This window comes from Melospiza melodia, chromosome 7 (genome assembly GCF_035770615.1).
Source record: "Melospiza melodia melodia isolate bMelMel2 chromosome 7, bMelMel2.pri, whole genome shotgun sequence".
NCBI lineage: Eukaryota > Metazoa > Chordata > Aves > Passeriformes > Passerellidae > Melospiza > Melospiza melodia.
Genome location: NC_086200.1, coordinates 28,991,733 through 29,014,109, shown reverse-complemented (window position 1 = coordinate 29,014,109; position 22,377 = coordinate 28,991,733). Strand labels below are relative to the sequence as shown.

At 57.1% G+C, this 22,377-nt stretch overlaps 1 protein-coding gene across 2 annotated transcripts; it reads right to left on the bottom strand.

Moving 5' to 3' along the window:
• Window positions 1-1,578: 1,578 nt before the first annotated feature.
• Window positions 1,579-21,729, bottom strand: PALM (paralemmin). Of its 2 annotated transcripts, XM_063160993.1 has the most exons (9): window positions 21,650-21,729; window positions 14,333-14,381; window positions 10,942-11,022; window positions 10,723-10,853; window positions 8,805-8,925; window positions 8,645-8,666; window positions 8,382-8,444; window positions 6,719-6,850; window positions 1,579-4,331 (listed from the first exon to the last, which is right to left on the bottom strand). In XM_063160993.1, exons 1-9 carry the CDS (start codon window positions 21,652-21,654, stop codon window positions 3,805-3,807), a joined length of 1,131 nt encoding a protein of 376 aa, XP_063017063.1. In that variant the 5' UTR covers window positions 21,655-21,729; the 3' UTR covers window positions 1,579-3,804. The 2 variants fall into 2 exon arrangements, with proteins under 2 accessions (XP_063017063.1, XP_063017064.1); XM_063160994.1 differs by lacking the exons at window positions 6,719-6,850; window positions 8,382-8,444.
• Between the last annotated feature and the right edge of the window lie 648 nt (window positions 21,730-22,377).

Sequence of the window (22,377 nt, the reverse complement as noted above, 5' to 3'; positions counted from 1 at the left end):
GTGTCACACAGAGCCCAGCTCAGCCCAGCTGTGGGTGCTGGGGGTCTCACCCACCCCCTTGGTGCCCCTCTTACCCCCTTGGTGCCCCATTCACCCCCTCAGTGCCCCATTCACCCCCTCAGAGCCCCACTCACTCCCTCAGTGCCCCATTCACCCCTTTGGTGCCACACTCACTCCCTTGGTGCCCCACTCACCTCCTTAGTGCCCCATTTGCCCCCTCAGTGCCCCACTCACTCCCTTAGTGCCCCATTCACCCCCTTGGTGCCCACTCACTCCCTTAGTGCCCCTCTTACCCCCTTGGTGCCCCTCTTACCCCCTTAGTGCCCCATTCACCCCCTTGGTGCCCCACTCACCCACTTGGTGCCCCATTTACCCCCTTAGTTCCTCATTTGCCCCTCAGTGCCCCACTCACCCCTTGGTGCCCCATTTGCCCCTTAGTGCCCCAGTCACCCCCTCAGAGCCCCACTCACCCCCTTGGTGCCCCTCTTACCACCTTGGTGCCCCACTCACCCCTTTGGTGCCCCATTCACCCCCTCAGTGCCCCACTCACTCCCTTAGTGCCCCATTTACCCCCTTGGTGCCTCACTCATCCCCTTGGTGCCCCATTCACCCCTCGGTGCCCCACTCACTCCTTGGTGCCCCATTTACCCCCTTGGTGCCCCACTCACCCCTTGGTGCCCCATTCACCCCTTAGTGCCCCATTTGCCCCTCAGTGCCCCACTCACCCCTCGGTGCCCGTTCCTGCTGGGCTGGCACTGCCTGGCCTGGGCACAGGGGCTGTGCCTGTGGCTGCCAGGCTGCTCTGTGCTTCCGGGCAGGTGAGCTGAGCCTGTTCTACCCTGGGGCTGAGCCAAAGTCCACAGGTGATGCCAAGGAGCCAGGAGCGCTCCACGCCCGCCTCAGGGCGTGTGCTGGCACCTGGGCTGGCACCAGCCAGGGGTGAGGCCCCACTGCCCCAGGAGAGAGCCCTGGAATCCCTGCCCTGGGCACAAACAGGACCTGGGGATGGACAGAGACCCTTGGGCACATGGTGATGGCACCTGGGGCATCCATGCCCCCTTTACCTGGGCAGCATCACCCCTTTCCTCCCATCATCCTGCATGCCCCAGACCCTCTCTGCCCCAGGAGAGAGCTCTGGAACCCCTGCTCTGGGTAGAAGAAGGACCTGAACTAGCCTGGGCATGGATACAGAGACCCTTGGCAACGTGGTGATGGCACCTGGGGGCATCCTGGAAACTGGGCATCCATGTCCCCTTTACCTGGGGGCATCCAGTCCCCTTTACCTGGGCAGCATCACCCCTTTCCTGCCATCATCCTGGGTGCCCCAGACCCCTCTGGAATCCCTGCCCTGGCCTTCAACAACGTGGAGATGGACAGAGAGACCCTTGGGCACATGGTGATGGCACCTGGGGCATCCATGCCCCCTTTGCCTGGCCAGCATCCCCCCTCATCCCTTTCCTCCCGGGTACCCCAGACCCCTCTCTCTCCCCCCATTTTCTGCCCACACAACGATGGAACGGCAGAACCCACCCCAGACCTGCCACCCTCACCCTCCCAGCACCCCCAGTGCCTCCAGGCTGGTTGTCCACACGGTTTTATTTGCTCGGTTTTTGGGTGTTTTACAAACAACGGGCTGTGGGGAGGATGGGATGGGATGGGGGAAGGGGAAATTCAAACGGGGCTTCGGCACAAGTGAAAAGCTCAGGGGCACGGGAAGTGCACTTCAGCAGAGCTGCGAGGGGACAGGGGGGCGTGGGGCGGGGTGGGGACGATGCCAGGCCCAGCACCCGCTCCTGTCACACCCCACACCCCCCCCGGGGGTCTCATCCTGCCCCCCCAGCACCCCCAGGGCCAAATGAGGGGCGGGGGGTGCCAGGGAGGGGAGGGAGCCCCAGTTTGGGGCTGGGGGGGTTTGCAGGGTGGGATGGATGGGGTGGGGTGGGCGGTGATGTGGGGTGACATTGCCCCCAGGCCGTGCCCTGCTCTGCAGCAATGGGGCTGCAGCGATGCCCAGCAGGGCATGGAGGGGCACGAGAGGCTCCCCTTGCCCTGGCAGTGCCCCCCAAACCCCCCTTGCCCTGGCAGTGCCCTCCAAACCCCCCTAACCCAGCCCTGCCTCTCCCATGGGGCTCAGCACAGTGACTCCAATGGGGACAAAACCGCAGCCTGGGGGGCACCTGGCGGGCACCAGGGGTGGCACGGGGACACGGGGTGGCACTGCTCACACAGGGGGAGTGTGGGGGAAGGAAAGGCCCATCCTTGGGGGAGCTGAGCCCCATCCTTGGCTGTTTGACCAGCGGTGTCCTGGTGGGCTGGGCAGCTTGGATTCTGCCCCACACACATTTTGGGGGACCCCCAGGGCAGAAAGAACCTTCTCACGTTTAAAGAAGGATCCTTCACCCTGCCCAAAGCTCCTGGAGAGCTCGGGGGCAGCTGATGTGGGCACTGGGGACCATGGGGGGCTCCCCCTGCCTGCCCCAGCTGGTGTCAGTGGGGAGGAAACGCTGGTGCTGGTGGTGGAATCCCCACTGAAGGGCCGGGGTGCAGGGTGGGGCAGCCCCTCTGTGGGACACCACACACCCCTGGCAGCTCCCAGCGCCCCAATTTGGGGTGAACTGGGCTGCCCCCCCACCCTGGGGACCCCAAAGCTGCAGCCCAGGAGCCCAGAGCGCGGCAGAGACAAGAAGGGAACAGGAGGCTGGGTCACGCTGCCGCTGCCAGAGGAACCACAGGACCCCCAGCCCATTCTGCCCCACAGGGCTGAGCCCCCCAAGCTGCCCCTCCCTCACTGGCACTGCCCTTGGCAGGGCACGGGCACAGTTCAGCCCCCTCAGCTGGCACAGGGAGGGCTCCAGGACGTGCCAGGAGGAGCAGGGGACAGCCTGGACTGGCCCTGCAGGAGCCCCAGGCCATCAGCACAGCCCAGTGCCAGCCAGGGATGGATGATGCCCTCCGTGCCCTTCCCTCCCTGGCATTGCCTTTGGTGGGACACGAGCACAGTTCAGCCCCCTCAGCTGGCACAGTGAGGGCTCCAGGACACGGAGCTGAGCTCAGGAACAGCCTGGGGACAGCCTGGGCTGGCCCTGCAGGTGACTCTGGCCATCAGCACAGCCCAGTGCCAGCCAGGGATGGATGATGCCCCCCATGCCCTTCCCTCACTGGCATTGCCTTTGGTGGGACACGGGCACAGTTCAGCCCCCTCAGCTGGCACAGTGAGGGCTCCAAGATGTGGAGCTGAGCCCAGGGGGTGCAGAGCAGGCCCTGCAGGTGCCCCAGGTGGTTCTGGCCATCAGCACAGCCCAATGCCAGGCAGGGATGGACGCTGCCCTGGGCACACCCTGCCCTGGAGGGCCTGGAGAGCGCAGGGATGAGGAGATGGAGCAGAGATGCCCAGGGGCAGCCAGCGGCCAGCAGAGAAAAACCTCGCCCTGCTGAGCTGGGTGATGGAGGCACAGAGGGAGAGGCTGGCACGGGGCTGGCACGGGGCTGGCACGGGGCTGGCTCCCATGCCCACCGCGGGCTGGCAGCTCCCGGGGACTCATCCACGGACACAGCGACGTCCTCCGATCCCCTGCCCGGCGGCTCCATCCCCCGGCGGCTCCGGGGCGGTGTCGGTGGCAGCGGGGCTGTGCTGGGCACGGGGCGAGGGGGGCACTAATAAACACCACGGGCAGCGCTGGTGGGGGCGGCACGGGGCTGGCACCGGGCATCCCCGCCGTTGGCACCGCGCTGGATGTCCCCGGCTGTGCAGAGAGAGGGGCCGGTGTCCGGTGGGACGGGGGAACGGGGGGCTCGGCGCGGGGCTCACATCACCGTGCAGCACTTGCAGCGCTGCTTCTTCGCGTCTGTCTCCTGCTCGGCCTCCTTGGCATCCGTGGCGTTGGCACCGTGCCCCGCCGAGCCCTCCTCGCCCTGGGGCAGCGCCGGCTCCAGGGCGGTGCCGTTGGGCGGCGTGTGGTCCTTGAGAGCCGGCTCGGCCTTGCCCTCGGCATCCTCGATCACCACCAGCTCGGCCTTGATGGTGCCCTCCAGCCCCAGCACCTTCTTGGTCTCGTTCTCATCCTCCACGTTCTGGTAGCCCATGAAGATCATGGTGACGGGCTGCTGCTGCTCCTGGCCGCCCTCTGTCCCCTCGCCCGGTGCCACCTTGGCCTGCAGCCCCGTGATCTCCCGTCGTGGCGTGGCCTTCTGGCTGCCCGCGCCGCCCTTGGCCGGGCTCTGGCGCCCTTCGGCCTCGTCCGCCTTGTGCAGGAGCTCGTCCACCTCGGAGGAGCTCAGGGGGTGAGCCCCGTTCTGCAGGGCCCCGTCCTCGGCGCTCACGGCGTGCACCACTGCGGGGACAGGAGAGGGACGGTCAGAGGGGCTCGGGCTGCGGCCGTGAGATGGGCTGTGGGAGCCCTCCCCTCTCCAAAGGTGCTGCCACTGAGGCTGGCAGTCCCAAAGCATCCCAACCCTCCTCTCTGTGGTCACAGAGTGACCTCCCCATCTCCAAAGGTGCTGCCACTGAGAATGAGACTCCCACAGCATCCCAACCCTGCCCTCTGTGGTCACAGAGTGACCTCCCCATCTCCAAAGGTCCTGCCACTGAGGCTGGCAGTCCCAAAGCATCCCAACCCTCCTCTCTGTGGTCACAGAGTGACCTCCCCATCTCCAAAGGTGCTGCCACTGAGAATGAGACTCCCACAGCATCCCAACCCTGCCCTCTGTGGTCACAGACTGACCTCCTCATCTCCAAGGGTCCTGCCACTGAGGCTGGGGCTCCCACAGCATCCCATCCCTGCCCTCTGTGACCACTGAGTGACCCTTTCCCCTCTCCAAAGGTGCTGCCACTGAGAATGAGACTCTCACAGCATCCCAACCCTCCCCTGTGTGGTCACAGAGTGACCTCCCCATCTCCAAAGGCGCTGCCACCAAGGCTGGCGCTCTCACAGCATCCCAACCATCCTCTCTGTGGTCACCGAGTGACCCCTTTCCCTCTCCAAAGGCGAGAGGAGCTCGGGATGGGGGCACCAAATGAGTTGGCAAAGTTCCTGCTATCAGACCCAGATCCTGTGTGACCCCTTCTCATCTCCAAAGGTGCTGCCACTGAGGCTGGGACTCTCACAACATCCCAGAGCTGCTGCCAGACCCTCTCTCATCACCTGGCAGCAGCCAGGGAGACTGAAATAAATAAAAGCCCAGTGGAAGGAGCTGTTCCCAGAGCCTCAGGCCCAGCCAGCCCTGCAGGAGCCAGGGCTGTTTGCCAGGCCAAGCTGCCACGGCAGGACGGTGTCTGCTGGCAGCCAGGGCTGCTGTGACACTCTGCCAGGTCACCACTGCCACCTCTGAGCCCCCAGGGATGCTGGGCAGCTGCTGCCCCACAGTGTCCCCACCACATGGGGCTCTCCCACCCCACTGCTCGTGGCACTGGGGCAGAGATGCCACGGCCAGAGCAGCCAAGGGCTCCTTGTGCTCTCCTCTTGACCTGGGCCATGATGTGATGGTCAGAGGGTGAGGGACAGTGACCAGCCTGGCATGGCCATGGCCACACAGAGGGGCTGAATGGGAGCGCTGTGTTTTCCTTGAACAGGGGTTTGTTCCACCACAGTTCCCAGTAGGATGCTCCACTTCCACGTCTGGTCCTTGCCACCACGATGGCCATTTGGGTTTGGTTTGTCCTTGTCACCACAATGGCCATTTGGGTTTGGTTTGTCCTTGACACCACGATGGTCATTTGGATTTGGCAGGTTCTTGACACCATGATGGTCATTTGGGTTTGGCAAGTCCATGACACCACGATGGCCATTTGGATTTGGCAGGTCCTTGCCACCATGATGGTCATTTGGGTTTGGCTTGTCCTTGTCACCACAATGGTTCCTTGGGTGGGCTGGTCCTTGCCACCATGATGGTCATTTGGGTTTGGCAGGTCCTCAACACCATGATGGTCATTTGGGTTTGGCAGGTCCTTGCCACCATGATGGTCATTTGGGTTTGGTTTGTCCTTTCCACTATGATGGTCATTTGGGTTTGGCTTGTCCTTGTCACCACAATGGTTCCTTGGGTGGGCTGGTCCTTGCCACCATGATGGTCATTTGGGTTTGTCCTTGCTACCACGAGGTCATTTGGGTTTGGCTTGTCCTTGTCACCACAATGGTCATTTGGGTTTGGTTTGTCCTTGCCACCACAATGGTTCCTTGGGTGGGCTGGTCCTTGCCACCATGATGGTCATTTGGGTTTGGCAGGTCCATGACACCACGATGGTCATTTGGATTTGGCTGGTTCTTGACACCATGATGGTCATTTGGGTTTGGTTTGTCCTTGCCACCATGATGGTCATTTGGATTTGGCTTGTCCTTGACACCACGATGGTCATTTGGGTCCTTGCCACCATGATGATCCTCTGGAGAGGTTCCCAATGTTCCCAAAAGCAGCAGGAGCTGCAGACAGGGACCAGTCCCTGGTGCTGCATTTTCACCATCCCCATCAGCCAGCCTGTGGGACAGGCCAGCACATTCCCTGCCCATGGGACAGTGTTGGACAGCACAGATCCTCCTCTCTGCTCCCCAGCAGTGCAGGGTCACGATGTGCAAACCACCAGGACCATCCCCACCGTGCTGCCACGACAATCCTGCCATCCCCCGGGCTGGGCTTGGTGAGGGATTGCCCTCAGGAGCAGCTCCCACACCTCCTCACCCTCCTGGCACGTTTGGGTGGCCTCTCCCTGTCCCCTGGCCCATACCTTTCAGCTCGTCCTCGTACACCTTGACGCCCTGCACGCAGTGGTTCTGGGGCAGCATGGTGGTGCTGGACAGGACCTTGGTCTCCCCGGTCACTCTGTCCTTCTCCACGGTGATCTCCACCGAGTACATGGCTGGGACACAGAGGGGACAGCGCGGGTTACGGTGCCCTGGCCCTCCCCGTGCCCTGCTCTGAGGGTGGCAGCAGGGCTGTGGAGCTCAGCAGGGACCAGGAGCACTCAGAGGTGCCCAGTGATGTTCAGCAGGGCTCAGCAGTGTTCAGAGGTGCCCAGCAAGGCTCAGTGGTGCTCAGCAGGGCTCAGAAAAGCTCAGCAGTGCCCAGCAAGGCTCGGCAGGGCTCAGTGATGCCCAGCAGGGCTCAGCAGGGCACAGAAGTGTTCAGCGCTGCCCAGCAGGGCTCAGTGATGCTCAGCAGTGCCCAGCAAGGCTGGCAGGGCTCAGCGATGCTCAGCAGGGCTCAGAAGTGTTCAGAGGTGCCCAGCAAGGCTCAGTGATGCTCAGCAGGGCTCAGCAGTGTTCAGAGGTGCCCAGCAGGGCTCAGTGGTGCTCAGCGAGGTTTAGTGATGCTCAGCAGGGCTCAGCAAGGCTCAGCAGGGCTCAGAAGTATCCAGTGATGCTCAGCAGGGCTCAGTGGTGCCCAGCTGTGCCCAGCAAGGGTCAGTGGTTCCCAGCAGGGCTCAGCAGGGCTCAGTGGTGCCCAGTGATGCTCAGTGATGCTCAGCAGCGCCCAGCAGGGCTCAGTGGTGCCCAGTGATGCTCAGCAGTGCCCAGCAGGGCTCAGTGGTGCCCAGTGATGCTCAGCAGTGCCCAGCGGTGCCCAGCAGGGCTCAGCAAGGCTCAGTAGTGCCCAGCAATGCTCAGCAGGGCTCAGTGATGTTAGCAGATCCCCGCAGGGCTCAGTGGTGCCCAGCAGGGCTCAGGAGCACTCAGCAGTGCCCAGCAGGTCCCAGCAGGGCTCTGAGGTGCCCAGCAGGGCCCAGCAGTGTTAGCAAGGCAGCAGCAAGGAGCAGTCAATGGCAGAGGCAGGTGTGACACCCCTGGCACATCCTGGTACCCGTGTCCATCCTGGTGCTGCTGCCATCCCCTTACCTGCACGGCTGCTGTGCTTCTGGGGCTGTGTCCGTCTGTCCAGGCAGTGAGCAGTGCTGCCCTTGGGCCTGGCTGGGGGCCAGATTCATGCCCAGGAAGGTGCAACCCCCATGAGGGTGCTGGTGCTGGCACAGCCCCTCTGCCCCCATGGCATGGGTGACTCTTGGCATCTCTCCTTCCATTCCACTCCTGGCCAGCAGCAGGGTCCCCTCAGCCCCATCCAAGGACCCCAAATGGGCTCTGCCCCGTGCTGGTGCCAGTCTGAGCTCTGCCCCAAACCCCCCCAGCCCCGTGTGCCCCACAGCTCCCTGTGCCTGGCACTGCTGCCTCAGCCTGCCCAGAGAAGCTGCAAACAGAGCAGGGAGGGTGGAACTGCAGCAGAAACACGAGCAGGGCTCAGGGCAGGGCCCTGAGCCACGAACCAGCCGTGGGTTGGGGTGGAAGCAGAACCAAGGAGGGATGTTCAGTGCCCTGGGCTGGGGAAGGCGTCGAGCAAGCTGAGGGTGGCACAGAGGGCAGGGGGAGCAGCCTGCAGGGAGCTCAGCGGGCACCTACCCGCCTTCATCATCTCACTGCCTTCCACTGCCTTCATGGGGCTGCTGGAGAGCCTCTTGTCAGCTGGAGATGGAGAGGAGGCACCGCCTGAGACCGGCTGTGCCCCGGTGTGTGCCCCCGTGGTTGGCACCCGGGAGGGCTCCCCCACCCAGGGCACACGGGGACAGGGCCCTGGTCTGGCTCTGCCCACCCATCCTGCCCTCAGGGCAGCAGGAGGGCAGGGCTGGTGCTGAAACACAGCCGAGAGATCAGGATTTACCTACCCTTAACTGTGCCCAGGGGACTCTGCAAAAAACAGAAGGGAGAGGTTAAAGGAGCTTGCAGGAACTGCCATAGACCCTCTACGTGCACACCCACCCCCCACAGCCCCCCAAACCCACCAGGGATGGGCACCCCGACCCCATGGCCAGCAGCCCTGCCCACCTTCTGCGTGTTGGGGACAGCCTCAGCCTTCTTCTCCTCCTTGGCTGCTGCCTCTGCCAGGTTCTCCTTGGTCGAGGCCACTGAGCTGCTGTTCTCCAGCATCTCCAGCTCCTTCTCCAGCCTGCAGGGAGAGCCAGGGCTGAGGGCAGTGTGGGACGGGGAAATGGGGTGCAGCCACACAGGGCAGGGGAGAGGGGACACCCAGATTGTCCCCACAGGGTGCAGGGGCACACAGACTGTGGCATGGCTGCCACTTTGCAGGGGAAAACTGTGGGAACCCAGGACATCCCTTCTGAGGCAGGACCCCTGCCAGGGGGCTCAGAGACCCTGGCACAGAGCCCAAAACACCTGTGGGTTTGAATATCACCAACCTTATATGAAGATCAGCAAGCCACAACAGTTTAGGCAGAATATTAGTGAAGTTATCACAGGGTGGAAAAGGAGATTTTGGGGTTTTTGGAATGGGGGTTCAGGAGGCAAGATGGAGGGAACTGGGTGTGTCCAGCCTTTCTCCTTCTTCTTCTTCTTGGCCTCCATCTTCTGCTGTGATGGTGGCACTTACAGATTGGTTTGGAGTAGAAGCTCACTAACACAGGTGATAGGTATTGGGAAGGAGTTGTAAACATTGTACACGTAGTTTTTAGTATGAAGACATAACACTGCCCTGGGGGCAGGCAGAGTGCCTGGAACTGTCCTGCTGGGCAGATCTCGGCAGGACAGGAGAAAGAATTTTATAGATAAGATACAATAAACAACCTTGAGACCGAGAAATTAAGAACCCTGACTCCTTCTTCAAGCACTGGGCTGAGAAAAGAGATTTTTGAACTTTTCTCGGGGTCACTGTGACCAGCTGGAGACCCCAACACAAAAGCCAACGGGGTCAGCCCCAAATGGATGGCAGAGACCCCACCATGGGCACTGGGCAGGGAGAGTGACCCCTGCACAGTGACCCCTGCACACTTGGTGCTGCTCCATCATCCTTCTGCTCCTGCACGTGTCCCTCCAAACCTGGCTGAGCTTCCACGAGGGCAATCTCAGTTCTCAGCCCCTCTGGGACGCAGCAGAGCTCGGGGCAGTCCCCACGGATCCCATGGAAGGGCTGCAGCCCCGGCAGAGCTCCCCGGGCTCCTCACCCTGCTCTGGCAGGAATGCATTGCACCATTAGCAGCACACAATGGCCCCTGGTGCCTGACCCCTGTGTGTGTGTGTGTGTGTGCACCGTGCTCGGTAATTAGCGGCTCCACGGGACTGATTGCATTCCTCATTCTTTTATGAACAATCCTTTCCTTGCGATTTTTCCTCCTGAGAAGCTGAGAGGCCTCAGGAACAAAATGTGAACAATGGTTATCTGCTGCTGTGGAGTGCAACAGGTGGATCTTTGATTAGCCTATGTTGGTTGTTTCTAATTAATGGCCAATCACAGCCCAGCTGTGTTTATATTATATGTGTTGTGTTAGAGAGTGATGCTGTGTTAATTCTCTTGAGTAGTGTGGTAAATGTAGTTTTAGGTTATAACAAACAGAGCTGAGCCACAAACCTTTGTTATCGTTCCTTCTTATTCTATTCTCAGCCAGCCTTCTGATGAAATCCTTTCTTCTATTCTTTTAGTATAGTTTTAATGTAACATATATCATAAAATAATAAATCAAGCCTTCTGAAACACGGAGTCAGATCCTCGTCTCTCCCCTCAAACTGAGACCCCTGTGAACACGGTCACACAGCAGCTCCAAGCTCAGTGTGCCCTGCCTTGTCCCGAGCACCTGAATCTCAGCACCCACCTGCCCAGGGATGCTGGAGGGGTGCCCAGGAATGCCCAGGGATGCCCAGGGATGCCCAGGGGTGGCCAGGGGAGTCTCTGGAGGGACTTTTGTGCCCTCTACCTGCACCCCAACATCCATCCCCACACCGGCCCTGTTACCTCTGGATGGTTTCCTCCAGCTCCTTGGTCTTCACCTCATCCTCCTGCATCTGTTTCTTCATGGCCTCTTCCTCCTCGGAGGCAGAAGCCGGGGCTCCCTCCAGGAGCCATCTCTCCCGCAGAGCCTTGGACTGGGGTGGGGGCACAAAAAGGGGGGTCACCATCCTGCCCTCCCCAGCCAGGGGAGGATCCCGGGGGTCTCCAGGGGGGGATTCTCACCTTGAGATGCTGCAGCTGCCTCCGGTCATCCTCCAGCTGCCGCTTTTTGTTCTCGATCTCCGTCTGACGCTTCCGCTTCTCCTGCAGGGACAGAGGGGTCGGTGCGGGGAGGGGAGAGCACCGGGGCCAAGGGGGAACCCCAGGGACTGGGGCTCGCGGTGTGAAAAATGTGCATTTTGTGATTGGCTTTTGGCAAATATTGAAATGATTATTGTATGTGTTGTGTTAGAGAGTGATGCTGTGTTAATTCCCTTAAGTAGAGTGGTAAATGTAGTTTTAGGTTATAACAAAATGTTAAAATAGAAATGATGCTGTGTAAGGATACTTTTTTTTTTTAAAGAAAGGAATTGCAGCGAGGTAAGAGCCACGGGACACCTGAATCTTTCAGAGAAAGAGAATTTATTGCCTTTTTATCAGAAGGAACAAGCTTCTTCCCACCTCGCTCAGTCAGGATTCAGAGGAAGAAGCTGACACTGACCAGACAGAATCCTGTGTTTGAATGGAATTTATGCATCATGTATGAAGTGTAGGAATATGCAATGGGCTAATGTTTTTAAGGGTCAATCCTTTGTTAACTGTGTCCCTTTTTGGGCTTATGCTGCCTAGAAAAAGGTACCCAGACTGTCCATAACTCTTTGTCTTTATTGTCTCATATTGTCCTAATTCAAACTGTCAAAACTATTATTACTAATTATTATATTATATCTATTATCATTACTAATTATTATATTATATCCATTATCATTACTACTTTTATATTATATATTATCATTACTAATTATTACTATTATATTAAATATATTAAAATATAATATATTTAATGATAATATATGATATATGATATATGATATATGATATATGATATATAATATATAATATATAATATATAATATATCATATATAATATATAATATATAATATATAATATATAATATATAATATATAATTCATTATATAATATATATTATATTATATATAATATATATTATATTATATATAATATATAATTCATTATATAATATATTATATATTATATATAATATATAATTCATTATATAATATATTATATATTATATATAATTCATTATATATTATATATTATATATTATATATTATATATTATATATTATATATCATATATTATATATCATATATCATATATCATATATCATATATTATATATTATATGTATTTAATAATATATAATGAATATTTAATATAATTATTATAGTATATTTATTATTATTATTATTATTATTATTATTATTATTATTATTATTATTATTATTATTATTATTATTATTATTATTATTATTACTTCTATTTTTATAACCATTTTATTATTATTAAACTTTTAAAATTTTAAAACAAAGTGTTTTTTCACACCAGCCTTAGGAACACCTCACGGCAAAGCTGGTACCGAATCCCTGCTCTCTCTGGGGCAAACCGAGGCATTGAGGGTGTGGAGGATTTCTCAAAATGTCACCTCCAAATGTCACCGTCCCCTGGGCTGGCCCCGCGGGCTCTGCCTCGTCCCCCCCTCGCTGCCAGCCGTCCTGGGGCTGCTCCAGATCATTTCAGCAGAGTCAGAGCCGGCGCTTTCTGCTCTGCTCCAGAACAATTTGCCCTTTGTGTGGCACAGATCGGGTGGCTGCCGGCGGGGCCGGGCACTGGGGCTGCGCTGGGTGGGTTCGAGCAGCTCCCCTGCCCTGCTCTGAGCTGGGAAGGGTCAATCAGCAGGGCCCCAACTGCTCCCTAATTAATATATATAATATAGTTATTTATAATTAGTTATTTGTAATTTTTATGCGTGTTTATAATATATATTTATATAATATAGTAATTTATAATGCGTTATTTATCATTTTATACTTATTCATAATATGTATATTTATCATTTTATACATAATCATAATATGTATATTTATATAATAGAGTTATTTTTAATAATATTATTAATATAAGACATAGTATAGTTATTTATAATTAGTTATGTGTAATTTATATATATAATATATATTTATAATATATACTTATATAATAGAGTTATGTATAATAATATTTATAATATATATATAATATAGTCATTTATAATTAGTTATTTGTAATTTTTATGCGTGTTTATAATATATATATTTATATAATATAGTAATTTATAATTCGTTATTTATCATTTTATACATATTTATAATATGTATATTTATATAATAGAGATATTTGTAATAATATAATTAATATAAGACATAGTATAGTTATTTATAATTGGTTATTTGTAATTTTTATATATATTTATAATATATATTTATATAATAGAGTAATTTTTAATCATATTATTTATATAATATATATAATATAGTTGTTTATAATTAGTTATTTGTAATTTTATATATTAGGTATATTTATAATATATTTATATAATAGAGATATTTATAATATTATTAATATAATATACATAATATAGTTATTTATCATTAGTTATTTACAATTTAATCTATATTACCTATTTATAATATCTATTTATACAATATAGTTAATTATAATAATATTATTAATATATATATTAATATATAATATATTATTTTATATATAATATAGTTATAATTAGTTATTTGTAATTTTATATACGATATCTCTTCATAATATATATTTATATAATAGAGATATTTATAATAATATTATTAATGTAATATATAATATAGTTCTTTACAATTAGTTATTTATAAATTTAATAGATATTTATAATGTATATTTATATAATTATTTCTAATAATATTATTAATAGAATAGATAATAGTTATTTATAATTAATTATTTATAAATTCTATATATATTTATAATGTATATTTATATAATTATTTATAATAATATTATTAATATAATATATAATAGAGTTATTAATAATTAGTTATTTATAAATTCTATATATATTTATAATGTATATTTATATAATTATTTATAATAATATTATTAATATAATATATAATAGAGTTGTTTATAATTAGTTATTTATAATTTATATATATATATAATGTATATTTATATAATAGAGTTATTTATAATAATATCATTAATATAATAGATATAATCTAGTGCTCATGCCAGGCATGGCTGGAGAGCAGCATCCTCAGCCCTTCCTGGGGAAGGAACCATCACTCATTTCCCTCACTTGGGGCTCGTTAAGGCGCTGCTTCGTTAATTAAACCTCCCAGCTGCCTGTTGCTCGCTCTGTCCCCGTCTCAAGCTGTGACACCCCAAGGGGAGCCCCATTCTGAGCCCTCATTCAGCTGCTGGGGACCCCGGTGTGTGGCTGAGCGCCCGCCCCAGCTCTCCCGCACCTCCTCCTGCCCGTGTCTGTGCCGTGGGTGCTGCCCTGGGGCAGGGAGGGACTCACCGCGATGGCCTGCAGCCTCTCCTGCTGAAGGGTGCTGGCCTCCACGACCCTGCGGAGAGAGCAGGGAGCAGCTGTGAGCGGGGACAGCAGTGGCAGGTCCCTGGGACAGCTGTGACACTGGCGCTGTGGGACACTGACCAAGGCTGAGCCCTTCCCTTTGACCATCTGCTTCCTCCTCGCTACCCTGGAGCCAAGCATCCCTCACCGCTCGGCTCCTCCAGGCACCTCTTACCCCTTGTCCTGCCCAAATCCTGCCCAAATCCTGCCCAAATCCCGCCTTGCCCAGCCCCTGGAGCACTCAGCTCATGCAGACACTGTCTTGCTGTGGGGCAGATGGAAACTGTGAGCACGGAGGGGATGGAGCAGGGCCCTGATGGAGTTGTGAGGGACAGGAGCGGGATGCTGGGGCTGTGAGGGGCAGGAGCAGAATGATGGAGCTGTGAGGGGCAGGAGCAGGATGATGGAGCTGTGAGGGCCTGGAGCTGTGAGGGGCAGGGGCTGTGAGGGGCTGGAGCAGGATGATGAATCTGTGAGGAGCAGGAGCAGGATGATGCTGGATCTGTGAGGGGTTGGAGCAGGATGGTGCTGGAGCAGGATGATGCTGGATCTGTGAGGGGTTGGAGCAGGATGGTGCTGGAGCAGGATGATGCTGGGGCTGTGAGGGGCTGGGGCTGTGAGGGGCAGGATGATGAATCTGTGAGGGGCAGGAGCAGGATGATGCTGGGGCTGTGAGGGGTTGGAGCAGGATGATGAATCTGTGAGGGGTTGGAGCAGAATGATGAATCTGTGAGGGGTTGGAGCAGGATGGTGCTGGATCTGTGAGGGGCAGGAGCAGGATGATGAATCTGTGAGGGGTTGGAGCAGGATGGTGCTGGAGCAGGATGATGCTGGAGCTGTGAGGGGTTGGAGCAGGATGATGCTGGAGCAGGATGATGCTGGGGCTGTGAGGGCCTGGAGCAGGGCCCTGCTGGCTGCCCCGTGTTCCAATCTGGCTCACGCTTTCCATTCCAATTTCCATCCCCTTTCTTGGCTGCTCACACCTTTCCCCGGCTGTGACCTTTCCGGGCTGTGTACACAGGCACATGTGCACAGGCAGACAGACTGACTGACACACTCGTGTGCACTGACAGGCACACACATGAGCACAGACAGACACACTGACACACACACACGTGTACAGACAGACACACAGACACACCCAGACACACACGCCAGCAGCCTCTGCTCCCCGTGCCACCCCGTGGGCACCTCAGCAGCCCGGCCATGCCAGGATCCCTCCACTGCCAGCTCCTCTCTGGCCTGGCACGGCTCTCCCAGGGACCATCAGGGATCATCCCCCACCCCACAGCCCCCTGTGCCCATCCCCACAGCCCTCCTTGTCCCCAGGGTGTGCTGACCCAGCCCAGCCCAGCCCCGGGGCCCCAGGTGCGGGGCAGTGCCCGGTGGGACCGGGATGTGCCCCGGGAGCCGCTGGCTGCCCGCCAGGCTGTGCTAATGAAGCGCTGAGCTGTGGCACTGATTAGGGTGGGAGGCACTGAGGTATTGCCAGCGATGGATCAGCTCTGCTCCCTTCCTAGAGCAAGGGATGGAGAAGTGGGCTCAGGGAGGGAGTTTGACAAAGATGGGGGTGCTGAGCCCCACAAATGACACCCTGGGCTGCGCCCTCATGTGCCACCATGTGTGTGCCCTCACAGGGGCTCCCCACAGGCTGCCCCACCACTCAGACAGGCTCTGCAGGCTCACAGGAGCCTCTGCTCCCTCCTCGAAGGCAGCAATGAGCTGGGAGCTGCTCAGAGGCGCCGTCCTCCCCTCACCCCACACGCTGGGGATCCCTGTGATGCACGAAATCCAGGCCAGGCAAACAAACCCTGGGGAAGGTGTTGCTTTTGTGGTGGTTATTTTTGTGCTGTTTGCAGCGACGCTGGGACTGCTCCACTGGCACTGCTCTCACATCCCTGTGTCCCCTGGGGTGTCCCCTGTGTCCCCTCACCACCCCACACCCCATCATCATGGTCTTCCTCCTGCTCTGGGTCCCCTCAGCCCAGCCCTTGGCACCCCCACACTCCCAGCCCTGTTTCTCTCCTGGATCTCGCACTATTCCACAGATCCAAACTTTTACAGCATTCCTGAAACATTCTGTTCTGCTTTTTCCTCCCTCCTCCATCCTCTTTTTTTTTTTTTTTTTTTTTTTTTTTTAATTTTCCATTATTTGCTGCAGACTCCACATTGCCAGGTCAGACGCCAGGAAATCTTCCTGGCCCAGGGAGAGACACAAAACAGGCTGGGACAATCTCTCAGAGCCTGCTCAGACCCTGCCCTGGGGGCTCTGATCCATCCTGGGGGGCTGAGCAGGGACCCCCCCCAAGCCCCCCCAAGTCCCTGCTTGCTGGGACAAGGCACTGAGGTGGAGTGAGGGGGTCCCAAGCCCCCCAAAACCCCCACCCTGCCTGCCCTGCCCTGTCTCTGGGGCCCTTGTGACTGATGGAGGCGGTTCCCTGGCGACGGTTCCCTGGCAACGGTGCCATGGCAACGGCGCCATGGCAACGGGAGAGCGCCAGGGGGATGTGGGGGGATGCTCAGGGGGATGTGGGGGGATGCTCGTGGTGGCTGAGGGAGCACAGGGGTTGGGGTGCCCTCCCAAGGCCTGGCACCCTCACAGAGCGCCAGTCAGAGCTGTGGCATCACTGGGGCATCTTTAGGGGTTCTGGTGCTCCTGATCCATCCTGGGTGCCAGCAAGGGTGGGAAGGTGATCCCAGGAGCCACCAGCCCAGACAAGGAGCAGGGAGGAGGAGCAGGGACATGGGGGATGATGGCCTGGGGACTCACAGGAGCAATGCCCAGGCTTGAGGCTGGACCCACACACGCGTGTGAGCACACACACACACACACCGTGCTTTCCCTGGGCTCTCCTGCTCATGGTGGCAGAGAGATCACAGGGATTGGGGGTGCCCTCCCCAGGCCTGGCACCCTGACAGAGGGCTGTGGCATCACTGGGGCATCTTTAGGGGTTCTGGTGCTCCTGATCCATCCTGGGCGCCAGCAAGGGTGGGAAAGTGATCCCAGGAGCCACCAAGGCCCTCAGCAGCCACCAGCCCAAAGGAGCAGGGACACGGGGAATGACACCCTGGGAGCACCCAGGAACAATGCCCAGGCCCAAAGCTGGCCTTACACACAGGTGTGAGCACACACACACACCCCGTGCTCTCCCTGGGCTCTCCCCGGGCTCTCCAGCTCTTTCCAGCCCTGCTGATGCTGCCGTTTCCCACCATCACAAGGGAAGCCCGTGACCTTTTGTCTCCTCCCCGCCTGACATGAAACAATAATGTTTATTTGCCTTCCTCCGGTTTTTTTTCCCATTAGCTCATCCAAATGTGTGAAGAGCCGCTTGGAGCCGCTCCCCTGCCCTGCCCTCCCTCCCCACCCGAGCTGGGGGAGCCCAGCAGAGCTCCCTGCGTGGAGCAGGCCCGGGCTGTGTGGCAAAGGCAGCAATCGAGGGCTCAGCGCTGATTTCCAGCTCCGTTTCCATGCCAGGAGCGCGGAGCGACGAGGATGCAAAGCTCTGTCACAAAGCCACGAACAGCGGGGCCGGGATCGAACGCCCCCACGGCAGGAGAGGGAGGGGAAAGGAGGGGAAGGGGAGGGGGCTGCAGCCGCCCTGGGGCTGCCATGCATCGACCGTGAAGGCAAATGCATCAGCGACAGCGGGATGGGCAGGGATGGGCAGAAATGGGCAGGGATGGGCAGAAATGGGCAGGGATGGGCAGAAATGAGCGTGGCCAGCACAGGGTGGGGACCGTGCTCAGGTCCTGCTGCATCCATCCAGCATCCAGGGCATCCCCCCTGCCCTGCCCCACAGTGTCAACATCACCCCAGTGCCCATCCGTGCCCCTTCCAGCTGCCTGCACAGCCTCAGCCACCCGGGGAGGGGACAGGGACAGGGACAGGGACAGAGAGGGGAGGAGATGGCAGCCCCAGGCTCCCGAAAAAAAAAAAAAGCCACGCAGATGCATTAGAGCAAAGCCGAGCTGCCTGATTGATTCTCCGGGCTGAGACGTGGGCTGGGAGTGCCAGGAGAAAATGGATCCCATGAATATTTGATGAACGGAGGCTCGGGGAAGGGAGTTTGATTGGAAAATTACAGATCTTTCAAACAATGGTTCAAGTGCCCTCCAAACACTTGGGGTTTCCAGCTCCTTTCCAGTTAGAGGAGCAAGGAAACTCCCCCCAGGATTCATGAATGGGAGTGGAGCCGGCTGCTCCCCACCCCCAGGGGCAGTGGCAGTGCTGGCACTGGCCAGGATGTGGCACCTGTCCCCTGTCACAGCCATCCCCGTGTTCCCGTGTGCCAGGAGCAGCAGTGCCACGAGCACAGGCACAGATGATGCTCCGAGGAGGCAGCAGGAAGGTGGATCCAGAGCCCAGACACCCAGACAAGGAGCAGGGACACGGGGATGACACCCTGGGGGCTCACAGGGAGCTCAGTGCTCGGTGCCAAGCCCAAGATCTGGGCCCAACCCAAGGAAAAACCTGTCTGGGGCAGGATCCACCCGGCTCCTCTCCCTGCTCCAGGCTCATCCTTGTGCCTGACAGTGGCTCCTGTCTGGGGCCTGGGGGCTGCTTGGCTCAGGATGCACTGAGGAGATGCAGGAATCTGGGCTGTGCACCTCCTGTCCTCCTTTCCTGGGGCACCTCCACTGCTTGAAGCCCATCTGAGCTCCCAGCCCAGCTCCCAGCCCAGCTGCACCCCCACGAACCCCCATCCCCCTGGGGAAAGGGGCTCTTTCCAGCCAGGAAGCAGCAACACCAACAGCAGCAGCTTCCCAGGAAACCTGCTCCAGTTCCTCCCAGTTCCTCCCAGCAAGCTGAGAGGCCCTGTGAGCTCTGAACCCCCTGATCTGCCAGCCCCAGGCAGGGCTGGGTGTTGTTGCGGGGTGTTTTTGTGGGGAGCTGTTTTGGGGTGCTGTTATGGGGACATGGCAAGGTGCTGCCCTGCTGTTTTGGGGTGCTGTTTTGGGGTTTGTGGCCTCCTCTGCTCCAGCTGGGAATGGTGACAGCGCTGCCCCAGCTGGACACACGGACAGGACAGAGCTGATCCCTTCTGCAGGCAGCAGGGTCTGGCCTGGGTTTTATTTCTCCCTGGATGCCAGCAGAGAGCGAGGGCTTGAGTGCCTTTCCAAAGGACTCATGGCAGAAATCTCAGTTATTTCCCAGGCAGAAATCTCAGTTATTTCCCAAACAGAAATCTCAGTTATTTCCCAAATAGAAATCTCCCTCTTTCCCCTGCAATTGCCACTTTCCAATCAGGGCAGGCAGGACCAGGAGAGCCCTCACCCTCAAAGCCAAGGGGAGAGCAGCAAAGCAAACCAGCAGAGCAGCCAGATGTGAGTGCAGAATCTGCAGCTGCCCCCGAGCCCTGACAGCAGCGGGAGCAGAGGGCACAGGAGCAGCTCCAGAGGGACCAGCAGAGCCTTTTCCAGACTTGGAAACTTTCTGCCAAAGCTCCCTGGGCACCAGTGGGTGGTGGCAGCCAGGACCCTCCTCCTGTGCCAAGGCAGAGCAGGAGCCAGGGCGCGGTGCCCACCCCATCAGTGCCCACCCCAGCAGTGCCCACAGAGCCAGGCCAGCACCTTGCCATGTCCCCAGCTGCCCTGGGGCCCTCCTCATCCTCCAGCCCCTCAGCCAGGCTCTGCAGCTCAGTGCCTGGAGGGGCTCTGTTGTTTTCCTTCGTGGCTGTGCCCCCCACCTGGGGTCACTCACGGATTTTCACTCAAAATAAAAGAGACGTTGGCAGGTGCTGGAAGGAGGAACCCTTGGCACGCCTCTGTGGTTGTTTGGGAGGGAGAGTTGGTGCAGAGCAGGGTGAATGTGGAGCCCAGGAGCCCCCAGCACCATCCCCAACAGCTCCTCACCCCCTCCCCAGGGCACGGCACACCCGCGGGCTCTGCCCTTCCCCTGGCTGCTGCCTTTTGGCAAATCACACACGGGTTTTCCTCCCCAAAGAGGCTCCTTCCTGCAGGACCGTGGCACCCTGGAGCTGCCCCAAGCCTGGCCCAGCAGCACAGGGATCTCTCTGTGCCTCCCCAGCCCCACAACTCCCACAACACCCCCAGAGCCCACCCTGAGCCCAGCACACCCCTCCCCAGTGCCCCCACGGCTCCCAAGTGCTGCGAGAGGGACCTGTTGAGCCCCCCTCGTGTCACTACCCAGGTGCCCACCAGGGCCAGGAGCACCCCAAAACCGCCCGGAGCAACCCCCAGTGCCAACCCCAGTGGGGTGTTCACCATGCTGGGCACCAGAGCCGCCAGGCCTGGCTGAGACAGGGCCAGCGTTGCTTCCAGCCCCTCGAGCACCCTCCTGGTGTCCCCCAAAGGGGCAAAACCAGCAGGACAACCGGTGGCCACCAGCCCCTAGTGGCCTCTGCCTGCTCCGTCCTTCCCCCACCCTCCCGGCTCCGGTCAGGGCCCCAGCGCAGCACACAAAGGATGAGGCCGGGCTCCCACAGTGTCCGTCTGTCCATCCGCTCCACCAGGATCCCCCCCGGCCGCAGCCGCTTCCCCAGGGCAGGGTTTGGGGGCGCAGCGCAGGGAGGGGTCCGCAGCTCTCCCCACCCACTCACCCCACCGCACGCAGCAGCAACAACAGGTTCGAAACACAAAAATAAACGCCCTGTCCACCCCCTCGCCCCGATTCCTGCGCCGCTGCCAGCCCCGGTACCCCGAGCACCCTCGGCACCCCCGCACCCCAATCCCGGGGCCTCCTCCGCTGCCGCTGCCCCCCAAACCGGGAGCGGGACCGGGGAGGGGCCGCACCTGCTGAGCGGCACCGGGGGCGAGGAGGCCCCGGGATGGGGGTGCCGACCCCCAAAACAGAGGGGATGGGAGCCCCCCGTATTGGGAGCCTGAGCTCCAGGATCTGCCGGGATGGGAGCCCCCAGTTTTGGGGTCACAACGCAGGAATGGGGGGGATGCGAGCCCCACCCCCGCTTTTGGGGGTCCCAGACCTCAGCATAGGGGGGTTCAAACCTCCATTACCGGAGTGCTGAATCCCCAAAATCAGGGGGGTGCGAGCCTCCGGTTTTGGGGTGCTGAGTGCCCGGGAGCGGGGGCATATGAGACCCCACGTTGGGGTGCCGCGGCATCGGGGGTGTCGGAGCCCCCGGTAGGACGGGGCGGAGCTTCCCGCAGCCCCGTGCGGGGGTCCCGAGCCCCCCCGGCCCCCTCTGCCCGCTCCCCCCTCCCGGTACTGCGGTCTGAGCCGGCGGGGCCCGGGGGAGCCGCGGCCCGGTACCGGGACCCCGGCTCGGCTCCGGTACTCACTCCATGGTCCCGTGGCGGCTCCGGTGGGCTCGGCGAGCGGCGGAGCGGGGCCGGCGGCCGCCGGCGTGCCGGCGCTCAGGGCCCGGCGGGCGGCGGCATCCCCGGCGGGGCTGCGGGATGCGCAGGGATGTCGGGACCGCGCCGGTGCTCCCGCCTCCCTCCCTCCCTCCCTCCCTCCCTCCCTCCCTCCCGCACAGCTCCGTCTGCCGGGCGCGCCCCGCCACTGCCGCCGCCCATCGGCCGCGCCAGGCTCGGGTTTTCTGCTCCTGGGGCTCCCAGATGCGTCCCGGCCCCCCCATTCCTCACCCGGAGCTTTTTGGGGGTCCCGTGGTGAGTCCTGAGCTGGGTTGGAGGGGCTGCGTTCAGAGCACAGCCCCTGCCAGGGGGTAACCCGCTCTGCTGTGAGTGCAGCCACCCCGTCCTGCCCCACTGCAGGAACTCTTTGCTGCCCCTTTCCCCTGCCCTGTTTCCCAACCCAACGGCCCAACTGCCGCAGGAAGCCCCGAGCCGCCCCGCGTTGGGAAATCCGCCCAATGCTGCCGGGACAGAGCTCTGCTCTGGGCCCCAGGGCGAGCCAGGCTCTGCAGTGAGGGTCAGCACATCCCCCCAGCCCATGCCCCCCCATCCCTGCACCCCTTTTTGCGCTCCAGGTTGATGCAGAACAGAGGGAGGAAACTGCCCCTCTGCCCGCAGCATCGTCCCACGGTTATTGGGGTTTTTGAGGGGCT